Here is a 12,530-nt window from a genome sequence, read left to right as displayed (position 1 = left end):
TGCCAATGCTATTTTAAGGATACATTTTTTTTTGGTGTCTGGGTTAATTTTGCTATGTGGACATCAACATTGAGGGTCGTTATTTTATGTTTGGTTTCTGCAATGACATACACTTCAATTTCCATGGACAGATGACATTTGGTAGTGGAATTAAGGTGCAAACCAGTCGGCTGTCCAATTATTTAGTTTTTATCATATTTCAAGGTCTTTCAAATAAAAACATCAGGGTCAAGATTCCACAGTCATGTCACAAGAGGAAGGAAATTCAGAAAAGTAGCGCGATTGCGCTCTGAACCAAGAATACGTCGGTACTGCATCTAATTCTGACAGCAACGTAGCCTCCACAAGAAACAGACAATGATGTGCACTCACAAAAGTGTGAGAGGTCGTCCACAAGTAGGTGAAATGTTAGCACACTTTCCAATCTTGTCAGCGCAATCGCACCTTAACACTGACCGGAGAAAAGTAACACCAGCCAAAAAGGTGAAAGCTGGAGGAGATTACTGACAGACAGACAGACGTACGGAGAATCCCACTTCCTCTCACGCAGGACACCTTGTCCACTCCATACCAGGCAGGAACAGACAAGGCCAAACGTTCCCAATTAACTGGAAGGAGGACGCTGAAGGACATGACCACTAAAACAATCACCACAACAGCACACGCACCCAGGAGCTTGTAAGCAAACCGTGCCCAGGGAGGACCCGAAAGGAATCAAGAGGACATCCACAGAAAACAGTTTCCTTATTCAGAGTAAATGATCTGGTGAGTCAATGTGGAAATACACAAATTAATCCATGTTTACAAAACTTTTTCCACAAATGTCACGGTGATGCCTCCCATCTGTCAGAAAATATGAGGGAGGGTTTGTTATTTATAGAAAGAAAAGGAGAGGGATCTGGTACTCACAATTTTATGTATATGTGCTACATAAATGTAAGGACATTCTATTCTATATATTGTACTATTTTCCCTAAATTTCCATGGGTTTGTAACGTTGGTATAGAAAGCAGTTTGTGTTAAAAAAAAAAAAAAAAAAAAACCCTCTGCAACCCCACTCAAACATGCCCAAACATAAAAAAGAACCCAAAACTCTGTTGCTATTTTGTCAAGGCTTGTGTGATGGGAGCCCTGTTGACGAATCACCAATTCTCCACGCAGGCTTCAGTATAAATCTCTCAACTTTATTTAGCCAAATTTATGGGTTCTTCGGTATACTTACACACCTTCTCTCTGGTCACAAGTGCAGCACAAGACAGGATATAAACAGACCAACTGAAACTGTGTAATATATGCATATGCTATGTATGAAATAGGATTTGTGTATTGGTGCCACAATTGCAATTACAAGGTGCTACCTTTACTGCTAGGTTGAAATCAGACACCAGTACATCAGTGAAATAGACAACTTGCATGGCACAGGAAACAGGGTTGTATACTATACATTGTATGAAATTTTATATTAGCATGATTTTACTTGTTTTTACATGAGCAAAAGCTGTTTTATTTTGCAGTGTAACAAAGTGTTTAAAGTAGTGCAGTTATAACCATGCTTTCATGTTTGTCCCTCTTCTAGACTCGTTCACACTGCTTTACTGTTTACTACTTCACACTGTTTATAAGCACAGTCAAAGACTGACTGATGACTTTAGACTTCATATGAAATCCCCCCAAACTACAGGAGCCCCCAGACTGAGAATGGCAAATCTAGGGAAAACTCTTGCCCTTTGAATGCAGTCGTGGGTTTATTGGTCCAGAATCGATTCCTGACCATGCCTGAGCAACATGAGGCCAGGAGCTTCATGCACAACATGGCTTCATGTGCAGTTTGCCACAGCTAACTGCACCATGTGACCCGCCTACACCATGTGACAGAGGTTAAAGGTTAAAGGTCAAAGGAGCTATGCTTAGATTGGACAGGATTCTGTTTCCACCATTTGTCGAGCCAATTAATATGATTGGGCGTTCAAAATTTGGAGAGAAAAAAAAAATTCCAGGGTATGCAAATTGATTTCACAAATGCATATCACTGAATTAACGCTGGCAAAAACCAAAATTGTCAATGCATAGTTCAGGTTCTATTCTATTATGTATAATATTTTGATTGCTCAAGCTTTGTCAAATCCTTCAGTACTGACTCTTGGATCTGGGTCCTCTGCAGCACTTTTGTAAGCAGTCCTTCCCTTATCCTCGGACCACATCCTCAGCAAAACCGCCAATGTGAAATTAAAGTGAATCTGTAACATCTTGAAATATTTGTAAATATTCAGCCCACTGCCCCATCAGACTTTGCCAGTCACTGGCAGGTCATACGACGAGGCCCAGTCAATGTCTGGCCACTTCCTGGTGTAAAGCTCAGAACAAAAAGCAGAATGTGGCAAATGAATATTTGTTTTATGTGCATTTTGAGTAAACTGTGCTATTTGATATTATTTTTCTTAAACAAGTAAACTATACCACTATATAGAGAGTAAAATATACATCATAGCTTTGTCTTTAATACCAGGGGGTCTGGCTGACACAGCGTTTGAGTACAGGAGGGAGTTATGAGCTAATTCGTTTCAAGGGCCACTCTTAGGCTGTGTAAAATCCAAGGCGGTGCTCGATTCGGTAGCTCGCTAAGCTGTGCTAAACGTAACCTGAAACAAAATGGAAACCCACAGATCGGACCTCACAGCACAAGGGCACTTTCCTAAAGCAGTGAGAACAGTGAGAAGGCCAATACTTCCCGGCATCTTCCCGCTTTTTTTTTTCGTTTTTTTTTCCCGTTTTAATCAAATAAGAGCCGGCCATCCCGGGCCAATACCTGCGTGACTAATTACACGTTTCACTACAGTGGTTTCTCGTTTCGGGGAATTCTAAAATTGCCTGCGTGCAGATTCCGTTATACGCCAGATCGATGAGATTAGCCAACCGCAGAGCAGGGTCGGCCCTTCGAGAACCTCACGACCAAAAACCACGTGAACTTGCGCAGCAGGCAACAGCAGCCTCTCCACTGCACGCAAGTCATCGCTGTGAAAAACAGAACTGTTGAGCAGCTTCGCAACTTGTCAAACCTTTATCACGCTGACGTTAGGCCATCTATCCCCCCAAATTTCAGGCATAAGAGATTAATATTTTGCTAGCAGAAGGGACCTTGTTCATTGTGGGTTAACACACACAGAAGGGGCGCACACAGCTGTATGTTAGTCCAAACAAGACGAGTGAAGGGCCCAATCCCAATCATGGCAAAGTTCCAGAAACGTAACGTCCGAGTTGCGGCAGATACAAGGTCTTTGGTGTGCTGGGCCGAGGACCGAGGAAGTCCAACTTTCTGCCACGTCCCAATCCGTTTCCAAGGCAACCATCTTGAGTAATACGTGAGCCCAGTCCCCATCATCTCGCAGCTGCTCAGTGTCTCTGATGATGGGTACAAGTCCTCCGGAGAGAGAGAGAGAGTGCGTATCTTAAAACAACACACAAAAAACACAAAGGCGGGCCCACAACTGAACATCAACAGGAAAGAGGCTAACGTTATAGCAGGCGCCATCTCAGTTGCGGTGACAGTTGGTTGTGATTGTGATAAATGTGCAGTGCTAACCAAAAAAAATAAAATAAAAAAATAACAGAAGAAACATGATAAGATTATTCTCCAGCAGTAACAGAATAAAGTAATGACAAAGTGACGAGGGTATAAAAAAAAAAAAAGGTAATTAAATAACGTATGAGGCATTTCGTCCCGTCTTAACTCCAGTCCTGCCTCTTCAGCAGACCCGAGGGTCAGAAGTGTTTTTCTATTTTCAATCTTGAATAGAAAACTATTTGGAAAGAGAGGTTCCATGCAATAATTTATCAGGGGCGCAGAACTCCATTCTAGGCCCACCCCCACCAAACATTTTGGCATCAGTTAGACGTCTAAATCAACGTCCGTCACGGAGGTCAACATGAAGTTAATTAGTAGGGCGGAAATTAAAGTTTTTTTGACGTTGGTAATTCTTTGGTGAGTACGAAACAGCGATCTGTTTTTAGGTAGTAAATTTGGCGTGTCATGACTCCATGTCAATCAGCCTTGATCCGCCCCCAAATTGTTTTGGGGGGGACCAGTGTGAGTGGGCCAGGTTGTTGTTCCAACCAATTATTTTGCCTTCATTTTCCCCAACCTGTACGGTCTGCACCAGTAGGCCACAACTTTATCAACAACAACAACACAAAAAAAAAAACATCGGACAGAATAATGATTGGGCTATTTAGAAAATGAAGAGGAGAAGCTGGCATCAAATCCTGAAACAGATTGGTCTGCGTCGCTCACCAATAATTTAGAAAGTGGAAAACCTCACCTAAATTAAAAGACTGCTACACAGCTCTGATGACCGAATGTATCGTGCATGCCGAATTGTGCAGTGATTGTGCAACGACATAGTGGTATTGCATTCTTAGACATTACACAGTTTAAAAAAAGGGACCATTAAATCTCTCATTATCCTCTTTCCTCATTCATCTAATGAGCATGGCAAAAACAACAACTACAACAACAACTACAACAACAACAAAAATGAAATCGTAGATAAACTTCGAAAGGAAGCAGAAATCACATTATACAGAGTGAGACAAGTTTCACCACCATGACAGAACTCACTATGTCACTTATGCTAAAACACCACCTCCAAAAAGCCGTCACTTTTCACACCCTACATACCACAGATACGTTTTGGTATTCATACACTTCATCTAGGCTTGGGAGTCATAAGTCACTAACTGCGCGCAAAGACAGAAACAGGTTTTGATGTCATAAACCACTAAATGTCAGACCAGGAAGACTCCGCGAACGCACACGTCGAATTTGTCACTGCAGTGACAAACAGAAGTGTGTCTTCTGTTTGTCACTATACACTGTGAACAGCACTGCACACCTTGCTGTACGTCCAATAGTATGACATACACTGAACCGACTGTTTCTAGCCTACGCTAATGCTTCAATGCAGGGATTTCAAGCTGAAATTCTGGAGGGCTGCCGCTGCTGTGTCAGCTGTTTTTTTGATGTGTTCTGGCCCTTAAGTGCTTCATTTTAAGTCGTTGTTTAGCTAAAGAGTCGGCACGCCCTGTTTCCAAGACGAAAAAATTGGCTGTTATTTAAAATGAAATTGTAAAACCCAGTTGAGACTGCAGCCCACCAGGACCGGAGTTTGAGACCACTGCTTTAATAGACGATTGCATCCTTATTTGCTTAATTTTCCTCTTCCTGGTTATTTCTTTCTTTGTCTTCCCATCCATTCTTTATGTATTTTCATCATCATATTCTTTCAGTTCTTCCAACTGTCATTACACAAAAGCATTAACCTCCTCAAAAATATTTCCAACAGTGACTTTTTTTTCCTCAAAAAAATGCTTTTAAAAATACCATACAAACATCATTTGGAGTGATAAGACAGCAAACACTTATATAAGCAATCATACACACACACACACACACACACACACACACACACATTCTCTCACACACACACACACACACACACACACACACACACATACAGACGGATTGGGGTGATCAGTCTTTCTGTTGGAGGGCACGCACATTCTGCACAGACACCAGTGCGCTGTGTGTGTTGACGCCGTTCCCTCTCTCAGTCCAGTGGTTGTGGGGCGTGGAGGTGCAGGAAGAAGGGCGGGGGGGTGGGGGTGGGGGGTTGGTCGGGGGTGGGATTTGGGGTGAGTCACTAGGTGGCGGACATGCCCCCCCCTCACACCGACCCCGGGTAGCTGTAATGGTTGCTATGGTCGCCGTCCGCGATCTGTAGGCTGGGCTTCACCTCCAGCTCCTCCCCCTCCGGTGTGTCCGGGTTCGAGCAGCGCGGGGACCTCTTCTTGAAGAAGTCCGACACGTAGCGCACCTGCGGGGGGGCGGGGGGGGCAGCAGGTATGGGAAACCAACATCAAGGCCCGTATTCATAAAGCATCTCGGAGTATGAGTGCTGAGACATGGATATCAGGTTTTCCCCCGTCCATTACAGTATATAGCCTTCCCCCTTCATGAGCTAAGATGTAAAACTGATCCTAGGGCAGGACTCTTACGATGGGACACTTCATGAATAAGGGCCCTGTGGCTGAGGCTGGCCGTAGGCAGCAAGAGCAGCTTTGATGATAGTATTCATAAAGCATCTCCGAACAGGAGTGCTGATCTCGAACTTTTCCTCTGTCCATACCCTAACACAGTGGTTCCCAACCCTGTTCCTGGAGACATATGCACTGCGAAAACTAAAAAATAAGTAAATCTTAGCAAATACTTTCATCTTATATTTAGACTTAAAATCTCCATTTCTAACCAAAAACTTAGAGCTAATATTTCCTAGAAAACAATACAATTATAAGTCTCATTGCACAAGACTAAAACAATTGTTAAGACAGACTTTTTTTTGCAGTGTGTAGGTTTTAATTTCAACCCTAATCTGGCGAACCTGATTCTATTAACGAGCAGCTGAATGAGATCTCTAGCTGTTGATAGAGGTGTGCTGTGTTAGGGTTGGAGTGAAAACCTACAGGACGGTAGATCTCCAGTTATTGAATGAGGTGTGGCTGTGTTAGGGTTGGAGTGAAAACCTACAGGATGGTAGATCTCCAGTTATTGAATGAGGTGTGGCTTTGTTAGGGTCAGAGTGAAAACCTACAGGATGGTAGATCTCCAGTTATTGAATGAGGTGTGGCTTTGTCAGGGTTAGAGTGAAAACCTACAGGATGGTAGATCTCCAGGAACAGGGTTGTGAACTGTAGGCTGCTGTAACTTATTCATTGCGAGTAAGAAGGTCAAACTGATCGTTGATCAGCACTCCTGCTCTGTACAGCTTTATGAGTGCAGGCTCAGAAGTGTTATCACATCTTTGCTTTGTGCTTTGAGGCCTAACCGCTGCGGGGGGGCGGACATGGCCATCAGGCAAAGGAAACAGCCCATAATATTTTATTATTGCTGTAATCAGCAGCCTTTCGTCACGTGATTATTTGAAATAATTTAACCCTTTCGACACCATTGAAATTGCCAAGAGTTACGGGGACAATTTTAGAAGAAAAATCTACCGTCAGAAAAAAAATTCTGCTTTCATATGATTGTACACACTGAACATTTTCGGTAAGCAATTTACAAGTTGTACCTGTGTCTAACGAGTCAAAACATTTGACGTATAAGAAGCAGGAAATAATCAAATTTTACACCTAGAACGGTTTTCCCCACTGGTGCTCACGCGGTCAAAAAAGACTGAATCTGTGTTTTGGTTTCCATGGTGACTCACTGTGAATTCAGCGGCTAACGCCTCCAGGAGAGTCCCCCGTGAGGCCTTCGGTCGTTAAAAGCCTCACGCTGAAGTGAGGAGCCCCCCCCCCCCCAGGAGCGCGAGCGGATTCGGCGGCACTTACGTTGAGGATGGCGATGAGCGCCCCCTGCAGGAGGCCCACCAGAACGTCGCTCCAGTGGTGCTTGTAGTCGGAGACGCGGGTGTAGCCCACGTACAGGGCGAAGGCCACCAGGAAGAACTGTATGGTGGGCCGAAGGAGCCGCGCCCATTTTGCCACCAGCCTGGCCTGCACGTAGAGCTGGAGGGGAAGACAAGGGGTTAGGGGGTGTTTACACGTGTGTGTGTGTGTGTAGGTGTGTGTGTGTGTGAGCGTGTGTGGGTGTATGTGGGTGTGTGTACGAATGTGTGTGTGTGTGTATGAGTGTTTGTGTGGGTGTGTGTGTGTGTGTGTGTGTTTATAAGAATGTGCGTGGGTGTGTGTGTGAGTGTGTGTGTGTGTGTGTGGGTGTGTGTGTGTGTGGGGGGGAGGGGGTGTGTGGGGGGGAGGGTGTGTGTGGGTGGGTGGGTGGGTTGTGTATGTGTGTGTGTGTGTGGGTGGGTGAGTGTGTGTGTGTGTGTGTGTGTGTGTGAGTGTGTGTGTGTGTGTGTGTATGACTGTGTGTGGGAGTGTGTGTGTGGGTCTGTGGGCGTGTGTGTGTCTGTGTGCGCCTACAATATAAACTATTACTGCAGCTTAATGTCAGCTTGTGGCTTTGGACACATTAAATAGCTTCTCGAAACCTGAGGTCGTTCTACCTTTTCTACCTGCTGTTGACCATTGACCAACATTTTCCATTTTCGACCAGAATCCTTTTTGAAAAAAAGCAAAAGCTATATTTGACTGACCATATGGCCACGAGGAAAGCAGCGAGTGAGAAAGAGAGCAGTTTTCCCCTTACAGTATTTAACAATGAAAATTCTTGGCGAAAGAAAAAATGAAAGCAAGTCATTTATGACTGCCTGTGTGTTTCAGTCCTGTTGGATGTCTACTGATTCATGATAAGCAGTACGATGCACGTTTCCTCACGTGAACTGTAATAGGAGTCAAACTCAAAGTTGGATTTTTTTAATAACTGCAGAGCATGGCCTGTAGAACGTGCCAAACTCAAAGCTGGATCCTTCTGATAAATGAACTGCACAGCCTATAAAAAAAATGTCAAACTCCAAGCTGGACTAAGTTTTACAGCACTACTGCCTGAGCTCTGTTGCTAGGCTGCGAGACTCCGGGACACAGAAAAAGTGTAACGGCATCAAGGCTGGATGGGGGGCAACATGAGCTGGAACACCCCCCTGAGACAGACAGACAGACAGACAGACAGGACAGGACTGGACAGGACTGGACAGACAGAATCCATGCCCTAAATGGCCTGTCTCTGTGCGACAACAAAAATGAATAATGTGTCCAGGATATCGAAAGGCAACCCTGGAGGAGAACACGGCAGGCAGCAAGAATGACTAAACGCTTAGCTTGGCATCGGAGGCTCGTTTTTAAATTTTATTTACACGGGTAACGATGGCTAGCGCCCCTGCCCCCCAGCTCCGCCCCCCTTCAGACAGACTAGCACAGCGCTGCTACCCCCACAGAACGGGACAGAGAACACGAGCTGAGGCCGTTTTCCCTGGAAAATTACAGGAATCTCGCAGGACTTTACAGGCGAAAGGCATCTGCGTGCCTCAGTTCGGCAGGGGCCTCCGTGTTTGTCCTTATTTGCGCAAACACACAGCCCCCCCCCCGCCCCTGTTAAAAGGACGTTTAAAGCCCACCTCCTAGGACGGGACCGTGCGGCCCTACATGGGTGTGTGTCTGTGTGTGTGCGAATTTAGGACCCGCGGCAGTCTGTGGGATCCTGAGGTAACGCCAGGATGTGAAATTTTTAGCCCCGCGCGGTTCGTTAGCGCTAACGCCGCGCCGCCACTGCTCGATCTGACCGTGGTTTCTGTGACACAGACACGTCTTTTTATACGTCTTCAGTTAGCGCATCTGCAGCTCAGGCTAAATTCTCCCCTTGCCCAAAGAAATTTCATTTATTATTTATTTGGCAAACGCTTTTATCCAAAGCGACGTAACATAAGTGCATACCGAAGGTCATTGGACACCTGCGGAACGCAGGTTCAATATGGTACAACGCTCACTATGTAACAGTCATCCAATATGGGAAGATGTAAGCATGAGAAGGACAGTGAATATCTGCACTTCTGTTCTAACTCAAAGTCCATGAGTGAGTAATCGAATATGGCAAATTTCAAAAAGTGCTAAGACGAAAAAAAAAAATAACAACATTGGTCAAAAGTGTAAGTGCTAAGCTTGTAGACACGGATAATAAATGCTCATGATACTTTCTTCAAGACATTTTCCAGAGGGTTCGGCTTGAGAGGCATCCAAGTTTTCCCAAATTGGCTAAATTAAGATTTTCTCTGGTTTAATTTTATTCCCTTATTTCGCCTATTGAAAGAAATCCATTTTGAAATGCTGTGTGACAGCCTAACCTGTTTGCAAACAGCACAACACAAACACGAAAGACCGATTGGTTGATTATTGACCGATTCCTTAAGCCTGTGGAAGATTCCTCAGAATTGAAATTTGCTGATCTGCCGACATATTCGTGGTATGGTAGAGTACAGTAACGACAACAAATGAACACTTGCAAAAAGTCACCTCCTATTTACCAAGTGTCAAAACAAGCTGAGCTTCTGGTCAGTGAAACTTCGTCAGAGTACGGTGCCAAAATATTAGCTGAACTGTTTAATCTATTCGTCGTGAAAGCCTGAGTCTGTAGGTTGTCTGGGCGATGGTGCCAGGCGTCCCCTGGATACTCACCGCGAGAAACAGCATGCAGTACATCCCAAAGGAGGAGTGTCCAGAGTAGAACGACAACCTGGGGTGCAGAGAAAGCATCATAAATACATGACATCACACATGTGACATCACACATGCTCTCTCTCTCTCCGTAGGTGCAGACACGCTATGGGCGAGTTGTGCTGAAGTGGTACAGCAGCTGTGGGCTGGAACCCTGAGCTCAATGGGAAAGCCCGACTAATGCTTCCTAAACTTCCTCCAGTACCCTCAAACCTGCTCATCCCTGTGAAGAGCAGGTCTTACTACCAGAACCAACAGGAATTATGGAAAATTCTAAGAAGGTTGAAAAAAAAACAGTAATTATCCATTAAGGCATATTGGCTGCCGTGACACTATCTCTGACCCTTTGCATCATCTTTTAATTTGCACTTTTGCACGCCGCACCAGACGCAACGCTAGTCCTAGCCTCGGTACCTGGACTCAGTGACGGCCCGCGGGGGGCCGGTGCAGTTTATCTGCGGCATGTAGCCCTGGCAGACTTTGGGGACGCAGACCGCCATGAAGTTGGGGCGCGGGCGCCCGATGGTGAACTTGGCCAGGTCCGTCAGCGACTGGCTGACCGCGGCGCCGAACAAGAAGGTGCCCACCACCTTGTAGAGCGCCGCCACGTACTGGTTGAAGTCCGAGTTGGAGTAGATCTTCTTGCTGTAGACCAGGTAGGCCTCTCCAGAGGATATCTGAGGGAAGGAGAGTCAGACTGACTGAAATGCACGCAGGAAAGATTCAATATCACGGGATATAGATATTAATATAATTTAAGGTTCTAGAACACAATGTCACAGGATGTATCTTAGTATAATTCAAGGTTCTGTAACACAAAATCAGAGGCTATATCTTAGTATAATTTAAGGTTCTGTAGTACAATATCTGAGGATATATCTTAGTATAATTTAAGATTCTGCAATACAATATCAGAGGATACATCTTAGTATAATTTAAGGTTCTGTAACACAAAATCAGAGGATATATCTTAGTATAATTTAAGGTTCTATAACACAATATCAGAGGATACATCTTAGTATAATTTAAGGTTCTGTAACACAATGTCAGAGGATACATCTTAGTATAATTTAAGGTTCTGTAACACAATATCAGTGGATACATGTTAGTATAATTTAAGGTTCTGTAACACAATGTCAGAGGACATATGATAGTATAATTTAACGTTCTATATCAGTGGTTCTGGAAGGTACTGAGGTGGGTTGTCAGTTGACACATGAAAAGAACTTGGTGAAGTATACACATCCCAGTCCAAATATTACACACCGTGACTGAACACCAAGTACAGTGCACGGTACACACAGCTGCTCCGACATATGTTAAGCTGTAAACACATAATTCCAAATGTGAACATGGTACTGGCACAGATTATGGAAACACTGGGCTTAAAGATGAAGTTTGGCACTCTTAAAACTTTTATCTGTGCCCTTTCTTCTGTTGATGTTTCTCCATTTTCGTCTGTAAAAACGTATTCGAAACCGTTATCTCGCCCATGAGTGGTAAAGACATTATGTGACATCAGTAATTTGAAATAAAAGTAAAAAATAAAAAATAAAAAACACTTTTCTTTGCATGAATATTATCATTTTAAGTATGAAAAATACTGGACACCAAAATACATGTTCAAGCTGAATATAAAATTTCCAACAGTAAGATACATTACACTGATCAATTATGTAGGTATGAATGAATACATGTAAGAAGGCGGAATGATTATTACTTGTTTAACATAAATGCCAATTATTTCTTCATTTTTGTAGATATTACATTTATTACATATTACATTTATTACGCCAATAAGAGAAAATATTGCACTAATCATCAAAATTTGTTTATAAATGCACTGTTTCCATAATTTGTGCCAGTGCTGTATATGTCAAGCTACGTTTAAAAAACAGTAACTGGGGTGTGTAACTGAAAAAAATATTCTGCCCATTGAGAGAGTCATGGGCCCATTCCAGCACATCTGAAGCACATCGGAAAGGGAACACTGCACACGGCATAAATGAAACCAGCTATTTTTTCAGGCGAACTGTGCCAGTGCACCTCCAGCAATGATGCAATGTGTACTGCGGTTTGAACAGACTGACATCCCTGCCGCAAACACCTGCGATAAAAACACGTTTCGCTAAAAGCCCTTCCACAAGCAAAGCCTTTCACCAAGTCACCTTTAGCCTAAGCTCATCATGCAATTCTCAGTTAACATCACCGGGTTTGTGACGAGAACCCTTGTGTGTGTGTGTGTGTTTTTCTGGGGTTTATTTTGGCATAACTATAGTCATGTGGGTTTGAGACTGTAAACATGTGAATCATTTCTGCACTCTATTTCAGTCAGTGAGCGCACAAACGATTCAATGTGACTTGACAAACAA

At 43.9% G+C, this 12,530-nt stretch overlaps 1 protein-coding gene across 1 annotated transcript in view; it reads right to left on the bottom strand.

Moving 5' to 3' along the window:
• Window positions 1-1,163: 1,163 nt before the first annotated feature.
• LOC135252373 (phospholipid phosphatase 2-like) overlaps window positions 1,164-12,530 on the bottom strand; it is a 35,163-nt gene continuing 23,796 nt past the window's right edge. The window contains exons 3-6 of the mRNA XM_064330360.1: window positions 10,573-10,835; window positions 10,120-10,177; window positions 7,384-7,560; window positions 1,164-5,870 (exon numbers count right to left, since the gene is read on the bottom strand). Of these exons, the coding sequence (XP_064186430.1) occupies window positions 5,721-5,870; window positions 7,384-7,560; window positions 10,120-10,177; window positions 10,573-10,835 (648 nt within the window). The 3' untranslated portion in view covers window positions 1,164-5,720. The remainder of the gene's footprint in view (window positions 5,871-7,383; window positions 7,561-10,119; window positions 10,178-10,572; window positions 10,836-12,530) is intronic.

The sequence above is a fragment of the Anguilla rostrata genome, chromosome 4, assembly GCF_018555375.3.
Source record: "Anguilla rostrata isolate EN2019 chromosome 4, ASM1855537v3, whole genome shotgun sequence".
In the NCBI taxonomy this organism is placed as follows: Eukaryota; Metazoa; Chordata; class Actinopteri; order Anguilliformes; family Anguillidae; genus Anguilla; species Anguilla rostrata.
This window is presented reverse-complemented; position numbering and strand designations above follow the sequence as displayed.